A 24,054-nucleotide genomic window follows, 5' to 3' on the forward strand; every position below is an offset into this window, starting at 1 on the left:
AGCAATAATTGTAAAAATTGAATAAAATTCCTTCCGAAATAAACATGGAGAACTTAGAAATATTAGTTGTCAGTAGTATACATGTGAACAACTGATTATACAGGGAACCCACCTACACAATAATATAGCAAAAGGCTTTAGAACAACTTACATGTAATGCAACATTACTCATTATGAAGGATACTTTAACAGTAATCATTAATAACAGTCACAGTACTTCACAAATGCACATGAACAAATGAGTGTTTGCTGGGGGGTTTTTTAATGCAACTGTTCTTCTGTAAAGCTTCCTTAATACCATTTGCAGCCTTTTATGAATAAATAAGCACAGATAAAGATTTGTCTTCTGCTTAATATTATTTTTCAAGGTTCAAAACGTTTATTTGAAAAGTTTAACAGAGGATATACTTCGTTGACAAACCTATAGTGATTAGATTTGTACAGGAAGAAGAAATAAGTAAACAGCATTTTTACAGCTCAGTAAGGATGTATATAAAATTCAATGCTTTTGAGAAGTTGTATTAGCTTCAATCACTTGTCATAACATAAATATTCATCATATGAATTGCAACTTGCAGCTCTATTTGCACACATTTACAATTAATTAAACATGAAGTTTTTTCACACTTAACGTAAGAATTCTTAAGTATTGAGATGAATGAAAAAGATGCTACTTACAATTTAACAAAAAAAAGTTATTCCAAGCAGTATTTTTAATAACATTTCCAAATTCATTTGATTTGTTTTATATTTTATTGTGATCAAATAACTGCACAAGTTTTACAGCATAGTCACATGTTTATATTTTGCTGAAGTCACAAACACATTGACTTACATAATGATGCTCATCATTTCTGCTCTACACTACAAAGCCTATTACTGAATACAAAAATGTTTAGGTTTTACAAAAGAAACTGTTTTAAAGACTACATTAACAATAAAACCGTTTTCCAGATAACAGCTAAAATTATAAAGGCAGATCACTGGATACCTGTACTAAATTTTCTAAACAGTAAGGAATGAAAGAAGTTTTTAATATCTGCGACGTTTGTTAGGTCCTTCAAAGTTGCCCCCTGGATTTCCTCTACCAAAGCCACCAGGTCCACCACTCACGGCACCCACGCCACTCATTGGCGGCTGAGGAGTTTCAGAGCCCGCTCTACTAACCATAGGTGAACCCATCTGTGATGGACCTCCTTGAGGGAATCTCTCATTATGCTAACATACAATGAATAAAGTCCATTTGGAACATGCCAAATGTAAGTTACAACAAAATTGGCAAAACCCAAGTGATGGTGTCATGAAGTTCAGCAGATAGTCCAGCAGAATCAGGATCCCACATAGAAGGAAGAAAGGAGCAATTAAATTAGTTATTATTTTAAAAGGTGTTGAAAATTAAAGCTTGCTAATACTGTGCTCCAACTTTCTGTAATTAAGACAAAATGTAAATAAAACTAAAATACAAGACCCATCCCCCCCACATAGATCATATCAGCAAACAGCTGGAATCTAATTTTAAACTCAACTCTAACACAAAAATATGTATACTGTCAAAATATGTATACTATGCAAAATATGTATAAATATAATTACATTTATTTGATGGGTGACAGAATACATATTTTTTAAATCTAGAAGGAAGCTATAAACATCATATATAAATTTTCCTGTACTTTAAACATATATGATAATGCTCTTGTATTCACTAGCTTGAATATGAAGGACTGTTAAAGAAAAAAATGTAACTTGCAGCTTAAGGGCTTCCAAAGGTTAATGACTACTGTCAAAGAAAATGAAATATCAAGGTTTCTTCAGACAGCTGAAGTATTTGTATCCAACTTTAACTGGAACCAGTGCTTTTATTGTATTAAAAATAAATAAATAAATAAAATAAAATTACTGACTAAAGCTCAGATGCATTTATTTTCAAGTAAATATTCTGCTTGAATGTTTTACTCTTTATCATTTATCATATTATTTACAATGTTTTACTATTTAAAAAGTGAAGCATAATTATAAACAGCCCAAACTGAAATGCAGATTTAAGATTAAGATCCGACTGTATTCTGCATTATATGGCTTCTTTAGTACTAAAATTAAATACAGGCCATCACAAGTGTACTTAGGTACCATTACTGTTTTTTAAAATTTTCATTAAGGTCCCAATTCTGCAAATACTTACACAGGCCTGAATACTAACAGTTTAACTGCAAACACTGGCCCAAGGTTGTCTCTTATATTACTGTTTAAAAAACTCTCTACCCTTCCCTATATATAATGTGCAATATAAATTCAATATAATACATTAATTATATGGAACCAAAGTATATATTACTACATAGTTTGATCAGATTGTCAAAAGAATTCTGCATGCAATTATCAAAAGTGGCCCCACTTTCAAAAAACATCAGTTCTCATTCAGAAAAACTGGCTGGGTTTTCAGGTGTTTTGCTCAAATACTTTGAAAACCTGACCACTTTGTGTTTATGAGATCTTCTGAAAATATAGCCTCAAAGTAGGCGTTGAGTTGGATGGCTGTGAAAATCTGATCTCTAGTCATTAATACTGTAGTGTAGAATTTTCATTTTTGAAGTTAACTACTCAGGAATGCAACAGCTCCAGATAAAGCTGTTAAATTTAAAAATACTGACCAACTTCAACAAATCTTCTTTCCACTCAATATCAACAAACACTGAATAAGCCCTAGATGTGAAAAATGGCTTTTTTATATACCCCAGCAATGTCGTCTTAGATTACTGGTTTAATTTTTGGACAATCAAGCAAATGAATGGGCTACAGGTATTATTAACTAGATAGGGTAGAAGTTTAAGTAAAAATTCTCATGTTTCATAGTAGCTAGGGTCAGGAGGGACCGGATATCTTAAAGCCATTTGTCCAGAGATAGTCTGGTTCCCAGATTTACTTGTTTACGAAAAAAATATCATCCTACAAAAATATTTGAAAGGTAAAGGAGATACTGATTTTTAAAATGAAATTACTACTATGTCTCCATAAAAAATAAAAACTCTCTCTTATGAGTTGTAGTGAAAACTTAGGTGCATGCCCAATCTAAAAATGAAAATGAGAACTGGACTCCCCTCCCCAGCAATCCCATTCTCCATTTCCTGCAATCAAATGGTAAATACACTAGTTGAGTTCTTTGGGAAATAGCATATAGACAATGTGTCAGTTAAATAGTTATTTCCACAGTTCAGACACAGAAAGGGGGGGGGGGCTAGTATCTGAGCAATGCCAAAAAAAGGTATAGAATTGAGAGCACCAATATAGATTATCATCCATTTAATTTGTTTCTGACATCTGGAAGGGAACGAGTTTCATTTACATTTTCAGCATTAGGCTGGACAAACTTGTTATAATATGTAGCAGTTGTGAAATTTAAATAGGTTCCTCCTGTATATATGAGAAAACTGAAATGACCATTTCCAGATTAACACTGAGATGCCCAATATCACATTCTCTCCCCACCCCCACCCTCACCTTCAGTTGCTGATTCAAAGCAACTACCAGGGAATGTTCTAGAGGTGATCTGAGCAAAGGAGCAGGGTTTTTCCACTGTTTCAACAAATAATCTTGCAACACTAACTGATTTCTTCCCTCTTTCATTATTTAGCCTTAAGAAATAAGCTTGAGGATACTGACTGTAGCAAGTATACTTAAGCCAAAAACCTTTTTAGCCAAAACAGGAGCCAAACCAGATCAGCAGTGCTGTAACTTGCAGCAAGACTTAAGTTGATGGTCGTGTATTCACTCTGTACAATGGCTCTTTGGCTAACTTGACTCCTTGCAACACCATTTGTGGGAGATATGAAAGCAATGAGCTGGCTCCCAGAAAATGTGTTAGTAAAAGTCTTGTAACTGAAACAGGTTGCCTTCATTCTCACTAGAAAAAGATCACTCAAGGTAAGGCATATTCTGTAGAAAAAAAACTAAAATCTCAATCTCTTGTTCAAGCAAGCAAAGCAGCAAGCAATTTCGTGAGCACCTATATGTTGGTTACCATATTGGCTTTTTTCTTTGAGGAAGAAGCCAAAGGAAAGGAGGGATTTGTGTGTTTCAACATTCCAACAAAGCTATGCTCTTACTTTTCTACTCTTTACATCATCTCACCACCAGAACACCCCAACAGAAATATATTCACTCAAACACAGAAAGCATATTCAAAAAATCAGACAACTATTTCTCTACAGAAGACATCATAGCTAGGAAAAGGGGTGTAATGGGTTGGTGGGCATAATCAGTTTGCAACATCTGTGCTCAGTATCCCATGGGTTATCTATAAGAATTTCATTTCCGATGGTATAGTTACTATCATAACTTGTTTCAATGTGTTTATACACAGAAGTAACTGATTTTTAAAAGACGTAAATTACATGAAGATATCTTCACACTATATGGATTAATGGCATTGCTCCCCTTAATCTATTACATAACTGTTTAACAATCTAATATAAAAGCAAATACAATTTAATTTGATAATCAACAGCATACCAAATGCCTGATGTAACAGTGGTGAAATTTAACTACACACAGTACTTTAGTGCCATATTCTTTGTAAGTTTTATAATATGATGAAATACCTTTATGATAAAAAATAATCCTTCCTGACAGACTTTACAGACAGTTGCACTGTAATTGAGAGAAATTTTAGTACATGGCTAATTTTTAAAAAGCTCAGAAAACTTGGAAGACTGGCACTCACCAAAAGCTTTAATTTAATTCAGGATATTCAATATTTCCAACTAATATCCTAGATAAACTTTCTGGATAAACTTTACAGCAAAAAAACTGTTGTGGCATAATGTAAACAAAGGTATCTTTTGCGAGTTGCCTCTAACATACTAATAACTGCTTTCTACTTCCCAAAAATATTTTCCAGTGAGTGCTTTTAAAAAAAAATCTAGTAATATACTACCAATTAACTTTCAGTGTGAAGATATCTTTGGTGAAAATGTCCCATGAGACATAATTGATAAAAGTAATTAAATTTGATAATGATACATTACCACTGCTCCATTATCTGGCATCATTGGTGTTCCCATATTTGCAGCTCCTTCTGGTCCCATGGAAGGACCAGGACCCATTGCAGGGCCAGGCAAAGTTCCTCTGTTGTTCATATTCATACCCATCATTGGAGGAGGACCTTGGCTACCAGCAGGTGCTGGGCTAAACGCATCTATGCAAAACAATCTATACTTAGAGCTGTCCTAACTGATTTTTACAAGCAAAAAAAAACCAATTTACAATATTTAAGAAACCAACCATTTAAGACCTCCATTACTTAAAATTTAAGTTTTTATCTTTTGAGACTGTACATCTGCTGTGAAACATACTTCTATACTTAAACTTTAAAAAACAAGTTATCACTTAAGTGCATTTTCAGAGCCTCCTTTAAGTATGAAGATATTCTCTTCCCTTCACAAAAGAATATCAAAGTTTGCAATTAAATGTAGCTCCATTATATTTGCATGGAAGATTACTAAATGTTATTCCTAAATTTTATACGCACAATACATCAATTAAAAAAATACTTTAGTCACTATGTAATAACTTGCCAATTGTTATATAATGCACCTATTTTGGATCAATTTAGGTATCTAATTATGTAGGAGTTGAAAATATTATAAATAATGTAATATCTGAAAAGGCAAAAGTAAAGATGGCACTTTAATCCATATTAAAAAAAAAAAATCAACTGCTATAAGAACAACTTCATGTTTAAATTATTTTTGAAAAACAGCTGTTACCAAAGTAACAGTTAGCAAACCAAATAGTGAAAGATTAAGAAAAGTTTAATAAAGATCTTTATAGGTGGTATTTATAATGTTCAACCGATTCCAAATTAAAAACTGCACTTCACAATGCATCCTTCAGACTTTTGATTTACTGTTGGTACAGTAGAGATATACAAAACAAATAAAAACAACACAAAAAACACCATCACCACCACCAACCAAAAAAAAAAGAAGAAAGAAATAGCAAGCTGTGGTGGAATGAAAGCTTAGCTATAATAAATGTCAGCCAATCAACATCCATTTCTTAATACATGCTAATAATAGCTGACAAAAAAAAACTATGCATTTAAAACCTGTGTTAATAGAAATAGAATTGCACTGATGTTTTCAATTTGTGTCACCAAAATTAGACAGGTGATGGATGGTACAATGTTTAGTCATACTGCGAATGTACTATTTCAGCCAAGCATATGCATGTAGTTTCTTCGACAATGCATAAATGAGAAGAAAATGTAGTATTTATAATTTTCCAGGGTTTGCAGCCATTTATCACTATAATATGTAGAATTAGTCTAGTTTTTGAACACATGCTGCCAAACAGATAGACTAGAATACTTAAGTATGGCTTTCCATCCCTGAGTAACATTCCTCATTAGAATTACCATCTTTCATATTATGCATAAATTATCAATGCAGAACCAAATACAAGTTAATTAGCATAGCAATTATAGTGCTATTGTTTTATGTCTGCATATGAAACTTCATCTCTGTTACAAGCAATAAGCACTAGTATCACAGCGATCAGCCAGTGAACTGCTGCACCCAAGATGCATATATGCATGCCAGGGATACTTGATTAGTGCTGAAATCACACCTTCATACTGATCCTTAATATCAGTTCCATAAGAGGTTTAGGTTTTGCAAAAGATCTGTGGCTGCATGGCAAGGGTAACTGGTACACAGCTTGCTTTTAGAACTTATAGTGGAGAAGGGAGTAAGCCCTTTACTTCTAAAAGTTTGAACATCTCAACACATCTTTGACAAATTATTCCTCTAGGTTGTCTCTGAGCAAAAGCTCCCTTCGCCCATTAGCAGAAGTTCTATTGTAAGTAAGGGCTGGGCTGAGTCCATTTTTGCAAATATATCATGGATCCCTTACTAATTCTGGCCATCCAAAGGAGCAGATACAGGAAGAAAACAGTATGATATAATAAAATAGTATATATTTTATAGTAAATATAGCAGGCCACATGCATTTTCAAAAAGTTGAAGTACACTGTCCATAGTAAAGAAAGTGCACAGTGCTAGTTGGATTTATGAGAAAATGGTGCATACACAGCTATCATTGCATGCAAGGTTCTATCCTTAAGTACTGTTTCTTTTCTGTATTCTTATCAAGTTAACAGATCGTGTTTTCCTCTAAAGACAGAGTGGAGTATGTGTGTTGCCATTCAAGTCTTACTTATCCAGTTTTACTCATCTGTTAACAGTAGGAAAAAGCCTTCCCACACAGCCCACTTTCTCTTTATAAAACAATTTCTAATTTGATATACATGTTAAAAACCCTTTTAAACAGCTACAGCTGGAAAGGAAATAGATATTAACCCAATGTATAAAACAACTTAAGATTGCTGCTTTATAGCTTTACATTCTTTATTGTAGTATAACATGTATCAAAAGAAGACTAAAAACACATACTGAAGATATCACTGCTACTGTATATTTCTGAATTTGCTGTGAACTAACTGGAACAGTAAAAACTGCTTACAGTAAAAACATGATATGCAATATTGCAGTGGTGCTCAACCCCCAGGCTACAGGCCAGATTTGGCCTACAAAGCCATCTTCCCACAGGTCTAGAAATTAGACAAAAATGTTATTTGGGGCGGGGGGGGGAGCAGCTAGCAGCACTGCCACTCCTCACAGACTGGCATGTGGCTAGAACTGGGTAAGGCCAGTGCTCAGCGAGATCTGGGGGTACAGGGATGCTCCATCGCCAGATCACAGCCATGGTGACCCCATGCTGAATCTGTGAATTTGGCTTCACTCCACTCATCTGACCTGCAGGGCCAAATAGACCTAACACCACTACAGTAATACATATCATGGAGCTAAGTGCTATAAAACATATTTACAATTTCAATAAATAAATTACATTTACTTAAGATGACTTTTATTTAGCAAATTTTCAAATAAAAATTCTTCTGGAAAATCCATTCAATTATATTTGCAACACTTTAAAAGTCTTCTGCCAAAATTAATCATTTCCTAGCTCTTCTTTTAGCTTACATCTTCCTTGATTTTCTTATACTAAATTTCTGGATATTTTAGCTTTTTAAATAATATTTTAAGACATGCTATGCTAATTCTCTCATGTATATATTTTTTCTATTAGTGCAAGTGACAATTTTGGTGGATTACATCTTAGATTAAAACTATTCAATTGTGTTATTGGAAATTAATATAAACATGCAATGCATCCTCCAGTATGTACAAAGCTATTTAATTCTCCAAGCCGTTGTTTTGATTTATAAAATGTACCCTACAAACAGACCTGAAATATGTCTTTTACTGTAAGAATGAAAAATTTGAGTAGATGCTATTAAGCCATAAAATGAATATACAAAAAAAGTTCTGTTAACCAGCATCTTACAAGCCGGCATGCTCAATTAACCAGCATGCCAGCTTGTAAGATAAAAGTGAAAGTGGAAGTGCCCACCGTGGCACTTTCGGGTTCTCCAAGCCCCCACAGCCCAGGGGCAAAGCAGCTGGTGCTGCTGAGCCCCCATGGCCTGGGGGCATAACAGGCTGTGCAGGGCCTGCCTCCCTGTCCCACATGGCCTGCAGGGCCCACAGGAGGGGTGGCCATGTGGCAGGAGGGGTGGAGGGAAGTTCCAGACACAGCAGGAGGTGTGGCAGCCTGGGTCACTCAATTAACCAGCATATTTTATTATCTGGCATCCTGGGGGATGCTGAATAACAGAGCTTTTACTGTAGTCCATTTTTAAGGTTATAATTTAAAGCATGGCTAAATTAAAAATAGGGCACAAAATAAATCTTCATGGCTGATAAATTTTAAACAGACTGCTTTCTAAAAGCTATTCTAAAAAACTTTTTAACTTTTGAATTTTAACATTCTGTAAAAGTAGACAATTTGGTCAAAACTCATCCGTGCTGACTGACTATATAAAATTCCACATTTTCTCACATAAAACACATGTCTACTCCCCAAAAAAAATCAGCCTCCAAGCTGGGGCACATCTGTTAAGTAGAGAAGTTGACTTTCCACCCAGGACATAAACACCCTGAGCTCTGATTTCTGCAGCTGTGGTATTACTATTCAGGTAGCTAAGGGAATCAATTGACTTAATGGCTCATTCTCCACTCCACAGGTGTTAAGATTATCTCTTTAACAATCTTGATGTTTCACTAATCAATCTAATGTCTCTTCAGGCAATTTTGCTGTCTGCTACCTGTTCCTGGTTTCTCTCCTCCTATTTCACAGCCTAAGCAGGAAAGGAGGGCCAATCAGCTGAAGATTAGGTTTTCTCCCTTTCTAGAGAGCCATAACTCTTTCTCCTGCCTTTCAAAAACAAGGTATGTATTATATTCCAGGCTGTGTTGTATGCAAGAAAATACAGTAAATACTTAAATAGGTTTGGTTTTGTTTTTTAGCTTGAACACTCAGTTAATAAAAAAAAGCTTTGTAACAGTGACAATACCTCCCTGAGGATAGAAATAGATTTGCAAGACTATTTGCAGCTGACTTGCAACACTATTAAAATCTTCAGGTAAGTATTTTATAATTTTTTATAAAAATAAACATCACCAAAAATTAACTAAAAACATGAACTAGACGAGTGCAAATCTATTTACCTGACTGTACACTGCAGTCCGATTCCTGCATTTAGACAGGATTCTTCCTTTTTCCCTTCCACAAAGAATCATAAATGCTAGAAATGCTTTTCATCATGTCTTCTATGTTAACATCCTCACTTGCTCTTTTATAATTTAATGACTGTAAATCAGTCCAAGTTTCTCCCACACACAGATCAATATAATAAAATGCAAGTATGTTAAGTACTTGCAAATATTTTAAGGATCAATTAAAAACCAAATGGGTAGGATGTTATATTGCTCACCACTAAAATGTTTATTCTTTATTACTAGTACTTGCCACTAATATTTAATACCAAGGAGCAACATGTACAGTCCCAAAGAAATTAAATCTTAAATTAAAAAAGCCTTTTTCCTTCAGATCCCTACCTCCCATGTTTATTGCTCCACGAGGACCCATATCACCCATTCTCATTTCCTGTTCTCTCTGAAAGTAAACATAGTTTTCATGGTCAACCTATCATTCTTAGAACTTTAACATTCCCATCTACTAAAAAAGCAAAATGATTTATTTTCAAGTCTAAATCTTAACTTCTTTAGTCATATTTACAAAAAACCAAAAGTAATATAATTATAATCTCCAATTTATGGTTTGGAATTAGTTGGTAAGAATTCAAACAGGAAAACGCATAACCATTTTGAATTAGGTTTGAGGGAATTTCAAATCTTACAGAAAAGTTTCATGCATCAGATGCAGTGGTCTATCATTGCTAATTTTATTTTTAGACAGACACTTTATTCTCACCAAACAGTTTGCTCAAATATGAAAACAAACTTTTTCACTTTTCATTTTTAAATAGGATGTGAGAACTCCTGCTGCCTTGCAGCCTGACATACCCAAAAAATTCAAACTGAAAGACATTACCAAAAAGAATGTAAAAAAAAAAATCACTACTGGAAAAAACACAAGCATGTCTTTCAAAGATCATTTAAATTTAAAAACAAATTGCTACTTACATCTGAATAAAAGAAAGTGTTGAAAAATAGACTTCAGAATTTAGTAGGAAACAATGCAATGAATTTACAAGAGAAGAAAACACATCGAGTGAAAGACAAAGTCTGCCTTCCCCCCACCATGCAACTTCCATAAATTTAGAAGTATGCTATACACTTGGTAGACATATACCTCTTGGGCATTAGCAAATGCTATACAAAAAGGGGGAAATTTATATAAATAAAATACAGAGGACAAACACTTTAGGGTGTAATTTTATCTCCTAAACAATCACTTCACTTATAAATATTTAGGAATAAAAAATTTAGCACTCATTTTATAAATACTTTGATCAAGAGATTAAAGGTGCAATTGTCCTAACACTGCTGAACCATTGAGTCTTTTACATACTGGATGTGAATTTTAAATAGTAATTATTACAATTTAGACTAACAAGTTAGACTGAACCAATTTATAGCTAAGGCAACTGATGGCAGTTCACACTAACTTGGAAAACACAAGGTATATATACTCTGAAGGCTTCAGTTAACAGTACCTGGTCGTTAATTTTGGATAAATCATGATTCAGTAAGGAGAGGAAGCATTAAGACACTCCCCATCATTGAAGGCTGAAGATTGATATTGGTAATTGAAATTAAGAATTTTTGGCAATTTGGTCAAAAATGTATTATTCCCCCCACCCCCTTCTTTTCATGCCCAAAACAACACTAAGATTCCTAAAAGGTGTTAATTCATAACCATGAATGATACTTTCAACCATTTATCCATGGATTCAATATAGGACAATTTTCTCCATGTTGTTTTTCTAATATACCTCAACCCTGACCCAAAAAGAACTTAAAGAAAGAAGACAGTAGTTCATTCTGGATGCCCATTCACTCTTTACTAAGGGGAAATACGAAAGGAAGTAAACCTAATTGATATTTTTTTGCGAATATAAGAGCTAGACATACCATGAATACATTTCAGTCATAAAACACAGATTCTAAATCTTAATTTTAACTGAGGTGTCCCAGATTGGATTCAAATCGGTGACCTAGAGATGGAATTGTCCAAATCTCATTACCATCTCTCTGCAACACCTAACTTGCTCTGCATATACCTACCTTGAAGAAATCAGCAGCATTCAAGTAAATTACTGAAAATAACCTAGTCTGGGGCACTGCCAATTCCCACAGCACAAAAATCCCACAATTGGTATAATCTCAGAACTACTGCACATAAGTCTCTTAGAGGTTACAGTCACCTGCAGACCCAGTTTAATAAATGTAAGCTGTATCATACCAAACTGGGAGTTGCTTTAAAAAACCATAAAGAATATATGAACCCCCTTTAATTTGAAAGATGGAAACATACAACAAACATACGCTGCAATTTGTCAGTAAAGACACCCCTGAACAATCAATGAGTGCTGAATTTATACTACTGAGCTTCAAACAATTTTCATTTTTAGAGTCCCTATTCAAAGAGAAAAAGTAGCATTTCAGGTGGCTAACTCAAGAGCCACCTAAGTTTTCCCTGCAAGCTACTGGCTATCTATTAGTTAACCGCTATTCCTAAAGTATCCCCACTCGCTGGTTTTCACCCTTTTTCCTCAGTATGTCATTGTAATTTTTTACATGCTTCAGAAAACAGTTATTCTCTTATTTTGTGAAGCAACTGTACGCTTTGGGTACTCAAACATAACAATGCACCTGATAAAAAGAGAAAGCATGGCAACTTCAAAGGAGGCAATTATTTTCAAAAAGTTTTAATTGTTACTATATGCTTTAATGTGATTTAATTCTTAAAAAGATATACCACCAATAATATCATATATTCACATTAACTCCACCTATTGAGTTATAAGGCTGCTAGCAGTCCCAGCTCTGGACAAGAGCTGAACTCCATTCCATGCAAATGGAAACCTATGTATTATCAAAGGGTAGTGTGGCAGCAAGACAAAGTTGCTCCTCTCCTAGGAAAAGCTCACTTACCCCTCTTCTCAATTTTATTGCTTATCCAATTGTTCATCAGCAGCCAGTTTCAGCCCCTTCTCTGAAACCACCTCTGGCAACTGAATTGAAGCCACTTGAGGTGGGGTAGAATTTTGTGAAATTTTACACAACTAAAATTCCTGAAGCATGTAAGAAATACCTACCGTCTTACACGACAAAAAGAGCTCTAGGTGCAAGTTATCCATTTTCACTTCAATGAAAAAGAGCAGAGACCTGTAATTGCATGAATCTCAATACCACAGGTCCAAACACATTAACAATCTTCAAAATATTATTCCATTGATTTTTTTTATACTTAAACACATATTCTTTAAGTCCACTTCTCAACTTCCTAAAATTATGATTTAGGAAAGGTTTCCATGGATGAGAAATGGAAAATTCTTCATCGTTAGATATACTTTGCCCTGCCATATTAAAATAAATCAGTTTAAAAATACTAAGTTGAAAAAAACAACAACAAAGCAATCACCACCTTTTTTACCGGAGAACTTGGCCTTGCACTTCTAGCAAGCCAAAGCAGCAAAAATATTCTACTAAATATACTGCACTATTCATTGTAATAAACTTTTTAAAAAGATAAATCTGAAAGGGAATATATACTGGCAAATAACTGTAAATGGCAAAAAATAAGCATACCAAATATCTATTATTTATATTCATTTTCTATCAGATTGTAGCCCACAGGGTTCTCTTCAACACTTTGTAGCAGAGGGTTCAATTCCTGATCCATGTAGCGCTGTTCACTCACCTTGTAAGCTGAAAATTAGCAGTCACAAATGTGGCAATGGGAAAAGCATGAAATTAGAGAAGAAACTGTACGCCCTGGTAAAATATAACACTTGCTTAAAAATTACTTCACATCTTTGAAATTAGGATTTCCAATTCTTAAAACATGGCATTGCAACTAAAAGGCCATCTTAATCTTGTCAAGCAAAAACAAAACTCCTATTATCTAATGTTTTCCCCTTACCCCCTAAAAAGTATGAGGCATTAAAAAGACAATAGGATTTATGGTATGTCCCAGGAGATTATGCTCAACTAAAAGGTCAGATAAGACCAGAGCCCAGCACATCAGTTTATTTAAATATTTCTTTACAAGCACTAGATCATATAACCCTCTGCACTAGCATTTACACCTTAGTAGGAATGTAACAGGTTCAAAAAAGATGTATTATATTGGATATATATTTTAAGGAGTATGGAAAATATTAACTCCATTTCAAAGTTCAGATAGTGCAAATTCAATTTTTAGGATTTATTGCTCCAGAAATTAAATGGACCCCTCCTTCTCTGCCCCCCCCAATAACTGGAGACAGAAGAGCAAACATTTGTCACTGAACTATACCAAATGTTGATTAAAGTCAGCTACTGGATCCAAACGATCAAGTGTCCTTCTAAATGTTATAAACAACTGCAAATCAGTGCAGATGAAGTGTTTTAAACAAAGAATTTTAATTTAAATTGAACTTTGGTTTAAATTAAAATTTTCTAATTTAAAAGTAAACCAATTTAAGATTAAATTGCAATTACAATAAGCATATACTAATGTCTATACTTAGTATAGTCTAGTCAAGTAATTTACATTAAATAAATAATATTAAAATTAAATACATTTTTAACTCCAAGACTCTAGACCAGGGGTCAGCAACCTACATCCCATAGGCCAGATTCTTTTAAAACTACAATGTAAAGCAGAGACTGTGGAACATCCTAAAGCAATGAAGTAGAAGGGGCCTCCATCCTTTGCACACCCCCATCCTCCCAACACACACACCTGGTCACAACCTGCCTGGGTACTACCACACAGAGCTCAGTAGTGTGGAACCAAGTACAGGCACAAGCTGTGCAGATAAGGCATGTAGGGAAACTAAGACATGGGCTGTAGGTTGGTTGGAGAGCAACCTAGATCCCATCCTAGATCTTCCTCTTCCCTCAGGGGGAATCCTGGGGAAACTCTGGGCACTGACCCCTGGAAGGCAAGATGGTCCGACTATTCTGCCACCCCCCAATGGTATTTTGACTGAACAGCAATCTCCAAAAAGGTGAATTCTAAGGAGGGAGGGAGTCCAGTGTTATGTTGGTCCATATCCTCTGCATCTTGCTCTGAAGGAATAGAGATTACCTTCTGCAGTTTATTAACATGAGCTCAATTACTAATTTATTCAAATCTAAGAAATCAACTTGAAGTTAAAAAAAGCAGGAAAGCCTGCTACCCTCTTTCAACCTATAAATAAATACAGAAGAGACTTGTTTCTGAAACCCTGAAAGGCAGGTTAACCAGAAAATAATTTGCTCAATTTTCTTACATCAGATACTACTTTGTTAAATGAAACACTTTTAGACAAATGGGTAGATCCAGCAGCCAAGACAGTTTCATAGTTCTATGTAAGTACTGCATTCCTCTGAATCTAAGATATGCTTTTTAAAACCAACAGTTTTTAAGTTTCCTGAGTTTTAAATTTGATTAAAAAAACAAGTTTGTATAGGCACAACTGATATTTTATCCTTGTACATGTGGCTTTATCTGACTTTTTTTCCCCTTAAATTGAGAATGAGATCTCAGTAGCTCTGAAATTGAAGGGCATCTTATATTCAAAAGAAAAACTGTAATAAATAATTTATGTTGTACATTTTAATGGAGTTCCAATCTCCCTCCAAACAGTCTGACAACAGATCTTGAACAAGGCATCTAATAGAAAAGCAATGTGCCTTTCAGATTTTCTATCATTAAACCTGTAAAATTTAGGAGTCTGCATAAATTACTGTTTAAATCAATGTACCAATAGTTTATTTTCTCCAGTAGACAAAAAAAATCAAATTTAATGCAAACACTATTTGTATTAAGCTTGTGTTAATCGTTACCAACCAATGAGAATCAAGATCCATACAAAAATTCAAAACAAGTTGTTTAAATCAAGGCTTCCTGTTTGCTGACTGTAATGATTATTTAACTGAGTCATCAGCTACTAATACTGATTCTACAAGGATCAAACTATGAAAAATAAAACCAACCATTTCTATTTTTTCTGTTTATAAAATATACACATACAAACACTACATTTTGATGTTTAAAATTTTTCTAATGGTAGCAAGAAGGATGAAGGTAGCTGTTGACAAAACAAATATAATGATCACTTTAATGGAAGATAAAAATAATAGTAACCTATCCTAAATGTTTCATACTTGAATAATCCCACTGCTTCAGTAAAACAACTATATTTTTTTTAGAGAGCTAAACTACAGCAGTTTCTTTTAAAACATGTGAGTAATGAGCAGCGCTACTAGAACTAGTTGTTTCAACCCATACTTTTACAGGTTTAGCAATCACATGAGAATTTCCATCCTGAACTCCTGTGACTTGCGTTTTGTTTTGGGAGGTGTACTGGAAGTACCACTCACTTTCACAGAAGCTCCCTCGTTTCCCAATCTAGACAACACATGGAACCCGCTGTAGCTAAAAGAGATCCTCAATCATTCAATCTCAAAGAAAAAACATTTGCAGTTAACAAAGTCTAAAATCTTTAGCATTCACTGATCTTGACCTATTTGTAAAATAAAATTCATACAAAGATATTTTCTTCAGCAGGTAGAATACAACATATTTCAAAAAACATTTCACAACAGAAAACTTCTAGGAAGTTACACTGCTAGGCAAAATGCATATTGATTTGACTTTAATACCCTGGCATACAAGTAAAATAGTGTTGCACAAAAATAGGTAGTACCAATAGGCTGGATAATGTACAGACATTAAACATATTAAGGTATTATACACATACATATTATTTTTGGCCACAGCCAACATAAAAGCTGACTAACAGAACATTCAATTGTACAACTGTTCATAAATATACTTTAATATTTCATCCAGCAACATAATTCAAGCTTGAACAGGATACAATTTAATGTAAAGAAATGTATTAACTTATGGAGTTGATTGTGTAATTAGAAGGGATCCAGGTTTTCCATCTCCCATGGAGGGAGGGTGGGGGACAACACATTTTCACTTTTAACAAAGAAAAACATGGATTTCTCATTCTAACAGAGAAACATGCAGATTTTCCACTTTTGCAAAGAGCTCTCTGCAGGCTGGCAGAGTTCCAGCCTGCAAGGGGCTGGAGGGAACGGAAGGAGAGCAGTCAGGCACGGGGTCCCATGGTCACGTGCACACGTACACATGCACATAGCCACCAGGCACCGTGGAGAGCAGCTCCCACAGGTAAGTCTGGCTGGGGGGGAGGTAGAACTGAAGGCCCCATAGGAAGGGAGGAAGCGAGCTGGGCAGCGCTAGGACTGCTGCCACTCCCCAACCCGGGTGGTGCGTGGGGCTTGGAGCCCAGAGCCATGCTCAGCCACAGTGGAGTGGGACAGTCACAGATGGCTTGTCCAGGCAATGGGGGCTGGCTCCCCACCACTGCTCATACTCCCCAAAGGGCAGGAGGGGGCATATACCCTCCAGATTTGGGCAGAGGCAGGCTGCCCACTCCAGGCTCCCTGCCCTGCTGCTACCAGGACCTGTGCAGTTCAGCAGGTGGGATCCAGCACAGCAAGGCAGAGCAGGGCATGGTGGGAAAGCTTCTTGCTGCTGCAAGCCCCACGCCACCCTGGCAAAGTACCCCCTGCCCATCCAAAAGCAGTGGGGGCAGCGGCGCACAGTCCTACCCCTTGCTGCTACCAGGCAGGTAGCGCGTGCATCGCCAGAGTGGCACAGGGCTTGCAGCAGCAAGAAGCTTCCCTGCCCAGCCCTGCTGGGTGCCACCTGCTGGGCTGCAGAGGCCCCAGGGGGAGGGAAGCAGGGTGGGAAGCCTGAGCCCACAGCAGGCTGTGGCTTGGGAGCAAGGGGCCTGGACCTGCGCCCTGGTAAGCAGAGGGGGCAGGGGCAGAGGGAGCTCGGATTTTCCACGATAAAAAAAACCCAAAATCAAATGCCAAAAGTTATAGGTATTTAGAACATATTTTAGGCACTGATGGGGTTCCAAATTGCTTTAAAAATAGTAAACATATCAATAAAACACTGCATTCAACTGATACACACACACGCATATTAGTGTGTTTAATTTCAACTGCAGATGGGGGGGAGGATTGTGTTTTTTTAATCAGAGAATTTGTGGTTTTTAAACAGAAAAAAACAGGATCCCTGGCAATTAGCTATTTGTGCCATCCACTTAAAAATTCACTGTTTTAAAATCCTGCTTTTTGACTCCCCTCCCCCCCCAACCTACTGGAACTACTTCAGATGGGGGGCAAGGGGGGGAAGGCTGAGGGAACAAGAGAAAAAGGAGGCAGGGGAAGATACTTGAATAAGACTAGCTCTTTAACATAAAAAATGTTAAATACTCCAAATTAATACAGAACTTACAGATATCTTCCCTTAACTCTAGAGGATTCCAATATGTCTCATTTTTTAAAATTCTGTAATAAAACCTGCAACTAAGGCTGTGGGTTATTTATTTGGGAAGATACTGCCCGGCTTTCAGGCATGTAACATTTCTCTACTGCATGGCTCTCTAACCTACCCTAAGTTCTAGCAGCAACCAGGGAACAAGGTATTTTTGAAAAAGAGCTAGCTGACTTAAACAGCTTCTACTTTAAAGATTTAATAAAGAATCAATTGAAATTAACATATATATTCACTTACTCCCCTTGGAAAACACCAACTCTTAGCTGTCTCTTTTTTGACTACAGAAAAATAATAGAGCCATTTTTCCATTGCAAAGAATTTTGAAAATCCACAAGTGAGAATGTGTTTTTAACACTATGAAAACCTGGATGAAATCTCTAGGATTATTTTATCTGTCATGTAAGGCTACTAATAATGCATGGCAACCTGTGGTTCCCTCAAGAAGGATGCCAACGTGTCTTGGTTGAGAATTATTGTTTTATATAGTCTTGCTGTATTTGCTGTATTAGTATTTAAACTAAAACAGTTCCCATAGCCCTTTATAGCTTCTACAGCCATGCTGGGATGATGATGAAAGAGACACATCACTGCATGTTTATTATCTATATGCACATACCTGTCCATGACACTCTGAAGTTGTAACTTCCCTTGTGTCATAAATCCTAATGTAACATTAATTTTAAGCCCTAATCTTGATTATTTAAGCCCTGTCTGTGCTAGAGATATTTTCAAAAAAATAATTACCATTGCTTCTAACATGGTTTCAGTTCCATTAATGTTAGCAATGTTAATAGCCCCAACTTAAACACAATCTTAAACACCATCATAGAACCCTGGTTAGAGAAAACTTAATCAATAGTGTATAAAACAAGCAGCAAGCAGTAGCTCAAACATTACACTTATTTTGAATAAACAAACAGTACAAACTTGATTGTTAGCTGCCATATTACCATTATAATGAAGTTCTTCATATGAACAGTGCTTTAATCAATTAGAAAAAGGCTGAATCCCATTACCTGACATAAGATTCTCATGTCTTCCTGTTAATTTAGGGCTTGCCCAACTGGTGGCCCCCCCCCAACTGTTAATATGTGGCCTGTGGCTTCTGTCCCACTACAACTGTCCTCTCCCTTCTCCCCAGCCATTGCTCCTGCCATAGCAGCCAGGTTTTCTGGGTTCCCTCCAGCTTCTAATTCCTGTCCTCCCTCCTGAGGGCTGGGCAGCGCAGTGCAATGGGTGGATGGCTGGGGTGCCTGTGCTGTACATGCAGGGCAAGGAGAACCAGGCTGTCCACTGCATTCATATCCAGGATGGAGGGGTTGCCAGGTTGTATGTAGTCAGGGAGGTAGAGCTGGGACAGCCCCGGCCCACAGGGCAAATAGTCTTTGGCACTACAGCCTGTATGGGAGGTGGGGTGGTCACCAGTTGCCCACAAGCTGCACAACCCTGCATCAGTTAGCTACTAGAGCACACTGGCTTGTTCTTCATGTTGGTCAACAGCATGGCCCATAAAGGCCCACCAAGATACTAAGTACGTTGCTCAACTTTCTCATGAACCCCACATTCACAATTGGAAGAAAGTAGACTACCTGGGAAGGCCTGACATTTTGAGGAATCTCCTCTCTGGAAAGAGCTCCACTTGTTTCCAAAATTCTCTAAGAGACTCTTCAGTGTCTCCAGAATGAAAAACAAGAAGCACCAGAATTTTTACTGTTCCTATGAAAAGAATATTTACTTGAATAGGAGCCTAATAAACTGTGAACAAAAAGTGTTCTCAGACAATACAACACATACTAATACTTCCTGGTATGTTCAGCAAGCAAAAAAAGAAGAAAAAAATATTTTGCCCCCATGAATGCTAAACCTATGAAGTATGAGGTTCTCTCTCTCTCTATTACAGGAACTACCACAAGTCCACTGCTTTCTTGGGGACAGCTTCTCTGCAACTTAAAACACATTCAGACTGTTTACTTCTGCTACAGATTGAGAAATAAAATTTCAAGCACTGATAATTTCCACTGAACAAGCTGAAGTTTCTTGAAGATACCGGAAAAAAACTGCATGAAGCAACCAGTTCAGAAGACAGTACACTGGAATACCTGACTGATCAAAAGACAAATGCTTGTCATAGAAGTAGAGCTGGTCACAATTTTTCACCTTTCATTTGGATGGTGCCAATTCCTTGAAACTGTAACTGTGGGCAGGGATCAGTTTTGAAGAATTTCCTGCTTCAAAAAAAAAAAAAAAAATACTGAAAGGGTCAAAATGACCTGTTTTGACACCCAAAACTAAGGTAATTTATGCTTAGGAAACAAAGGGGAAAATAGGTAAAACACAACAGAAAAGAGTTTTAAAACCGGAAATTCTCCTGGGACTGAAAAATCATTAGCCAGTCCTAGTATGGAACATACCTCACTTAATTAAGGAGAAGCAGTCCGTTTTAAACTACAGCAGCAATGCTCTGCAACTTCCCTAAAGAGGTATCTAAGGAAAATTTAATGAGGGCACCCAAAAATTCAGTCACTAACTATTATGCTCGAGGGATTCCTCAATTTACAGAGATAAGCTTGTATCTGGTCCTAAATGGTAATCACCATTCCTCATATTTGTGCCATAAGCCTTTTTGAATTCTTAATTTTAGAGGCTCCTTTAACAAACTGTACAATGGCTCTGGTGGCTAAACTACCATGGCTCTGGTGGCTAAAATTGACACCTGTTGCTAATTTGAGGGGGGCAGCACTCAATCATCTGTATTGAAGGCACATTAATAAGGACCTACCAAATTTAAAGCAGAAGTGGAGTGAACTGCAGCTTCTTTAATCTTTAATCCCCCACATGCCTCTCCACTGCTGACTGGTGAAGGGGCTGTGGTTCCAGTTCACTTCTGATTGGTGGGGACGCAAAAACTGCTGTTTTAAATATGGTGACATTTTTTGCATCCTGCCGCTGATTGGCTTAGGGGCAACTGGCAGGAAGGCAAAAATGACATGTTTAAAACCATGTTTTTCACTTCCCTGATGATTAGGAGGGAGCAGTGGGGCCCCTTTGCTAATCAGTGTCACTCCCCCACACTTCTGCTGTGAATTTGGTAGGTCCCTAACACATTAACAAACAAAAAACAAAAACCCTTAAAAGCTTTCTATAGTTCTTACTCAGCTATACAACGGCCTTTTAAAAGTAAGCATGCAACACAGAATAATGCTGATTTTACTGAAGCACCATCCTATATTTAAGATCATATGTGGTGTACTCTATTGTAAAATAAAGATAATGGATGGGGTGGAAAAAGCTTCTTTTCCGCTTAATTCAAGAAAATGTAGATTCCTTTAATGTAAGGCAAAGATTAATTTTATAGCAAGTATTCTGTTGAGTTAATACAGAACTTCATTCCAGATTGAGGGATTAGTATATTCTTTGTTTTTATATTTCAGTCTTCCCCCTGTTCATTGCGTTTCTGTACCATGAACCATTTGTGAATAATGTATTTCTAATTCCGGCACTTCCCAGAATGCTTCTCCCACTTGCTCTTCTTTTAGTGCAATAGTATTTTGCTCTCACAGTACCTTCCATAACAGGCTAAGATGAAGCACAGACTTTAAAGTCATTGTCTATCATTTTTAATCACAGAATGAGGGATTAATGTAGGTAAGTAAAGTGGGCAGAATCCAACCTCAAATGACCTTGCCTGTGACCATCCATTACAGTCAGGAACAGCATCTTAGCTTTCCCAGTTTTGTTGCTTTGATCTCACTGCCTCCCTGTCATCAGAAATCAATTGATTTATAAACGAGGGACTTTGGACAGACTGTCTTATTTTCCTACAGGACTTTATAGACTTGTTTGTTCAGGGGGAAAATGTATTCTGTGAAATCATAAGAGTTTCATTTTGCTTTTCAAACAAGGATCCTATATTTTTCACTTTTCTAGTTTTATACCCCGAATTATACATATTATTATATATTTCAAAACAATTTTAATATAGTAGGTATCACTTTTTAATGAAAGATGCATTTCCACAACTTCAAACTACCAAATTACAAATTATAATCTTATTGCTTAATGTAAGCCTTTTGAAACAGCAACTGTGTTTTCCTCTCTCTCAAGAATGCACCAAATGCACCCAGAATATTTTTATTCCTATCAAAATATTAACAATACAAAGCTCAACTACACACAAAGATATTAAAGTTGGTCTATTTTTTCAAAATTTCATGGAGTAAAAACACATCAATGCAGTTAAAAGGAATATTGCAACCAACTTCATGTACTATCAAAGTAGTTGAAAAATACTTACTTTTCTTCCAATTTATATGTAAAAAAATAGTGCAATAAATTCTTGGAAAAGGTGCAAACAGGGCAATAATGCATCACTACCTGCATATACATGCTCACAATAATGAATAAAACTTGTATTATCATTTAACATATTTACTTATATAGTTGTCATTCTTGTAACAGATAAACCCTTGAATACTGCCATGACATTTTAAAAAATAAAACATCAATGTAATAGCTGTGCCCAAATTTCTAAAAAACAGATTAAGAAGATATTGTTCTTAAAAAGATGCAATTTCTTGAAGAAAGGAACACACACACATCATATGTTACATTAGTTTTTCTCCACATCTTTCCTGTTTGCAAGATTCTGCAAGTTGGGAAGATTTATTCAAGCACAACATTAGAGATTTCCTTTAGCAGTAACTGTCTCCCACTCTTGCCCTAGGACATCCGTAAAAGGGCTGCACCCTAGTTTCTGGCAATAAAATTTCAGGAAAACACATAGCTATTACATGAGTGAATACAAGATATAGAAATGCAGATCATTTGCAGCTCTCCTTCAAAGAAAACTTTGTATTACCCTGAGCTTCATTTGACATTAAGAATGTCTATAAAGTATGTAAGAGTAAACACACTGTCTTTAGGAACACCTTTGCTTTCAAAGCAAGGGTTTGTTGCAGGAACAGGGACTGTTGTTAGCCTCCAGCTTCTAATGTTATACTCCATAAAATTATCACTTATACTTCTGTACGTCCCTTTATTGTTATTGAATGCAACATCTAACTTGGTTTCTGCACCAGACAAGGTTAGCCCACCCAAACTACAAAATAGCTTGCGCTGACTGCCTCTGGCTTGGTACCTCAAAACTACAATTAACCTACAGAGAAAAACATGTGGGTTGTATCCTTTCTTACTCCTGCACAGTTAACATGGCAAGGCTACAGAGTTTATTACAGTAAGAACTCTGTTATCTGGCATCCCCCTAGAATGGGGGATGCCGGTTAATCAACTATTTCGGTTAATGAAATGAGCACCATCTGGTGCACTCCCCAGTGTCAGTGTGCTGGGGGACAGAGAGGGGGGCCCTGTGCAAGCTGCTTTTTCCCTGCACAGGCTGCTTTGCTCTGGGCTGTGGGCCAAAAAAGCAGCGAAGAAAAACTCAGCTTGCAGCAGCGAAACGGGAAGTGCCCTGGAAGTGGTACTTCCGGTTTCGCTTTTGCTGCGTTACTCAGATGCCAGTTAATTGCGTTTTCCAGCTAATAAAGTGCCAGTTAACACAGCTTTTACTGTACAAACTTTAACATTAAAATTTCATGGTGCACGTAGAAGGAATTTGGAAGTGTTACTAAAATGAAAACTTCATGAGAACCCAAGAGAACAGAAGTTAAATTACAGAAGTTGAATTATTAGAGATGATTTGTCAAAGACAAATTTAAAAGAATAATATTAAAAGTAAACATTTTTTCCCTTTCTGGATCCAAAGCAGCTGTCAAAAACTGCCTCACGAGTCAAAGAAACAGGATGTTATCATCTAGCTTCATGTTCCTTTCTTCATTTCTATTGCCCCAAAAAGTTTTAATTCATGAAAAATAAATGCAACAACAATAACCCATCTTACCATATATTTTGCTATTTGAACACAGAATAAATATCATGCACCAAATAATTTCTCATTTGTAAAAATTATTCTTGACAATTTACTAATTAACAAATAAATATGAAAAAGGTTAAGTTACTTACCTGTAAAAAAAAAAAAAAAAAAAAAAAAAATTT

The 24,054-nt window shown here is 36.2% G+C and overlaps 1 protein-coding gene across 1 annotated transcript in view; it reads right to left on the minus strand.

The window, feature by feature from the left end:
• Positions 1 to 334: 334 nt before the first annotated feature.
• PSPC1 (paraspeckle component 1) overlaps positions 335 to 24,054 on the minus strand; it is a 61,035-nt gene continuing 37,315 nt past the window's right edge. The window contains exons 7-9 of the mRNA XM_019523786.1: positions 10,020 to 10,077; positions 5,025 to 5,194; positions 335 to 1,218 (exon numbers count right to left, since the gene is read on the minus strand). Of these exons, the coding sequence (XP_019379331.1) occupies positions 1,033 to 1,218; positions 5,025 to 5,194; positions 10,020 to 10,077 (414 nt within the window). The 3' untranslated portion in view covers positions 335 to 1,032. The remainder of the gene's footprint in view (positions 1,219 to 5,024; positions 5,195 to 10,019; positions 10,078 to 24,054) is intronic.

This window comes from Gavialis gangeticus, unplaced genomic scaffold, assembly GCF_001723915.1.
Source record: "Gavialis gangeticus isolate Ggan-Ray unplaced genomic scaffold, GavGan_comp1, whole genome shotgun sequence".
Lineage (NCBI taxonomy): Eukaryota > Metazoa > Chordata > Crocodylia > Gavialidae > Gavialis > Gavialis gangeticus.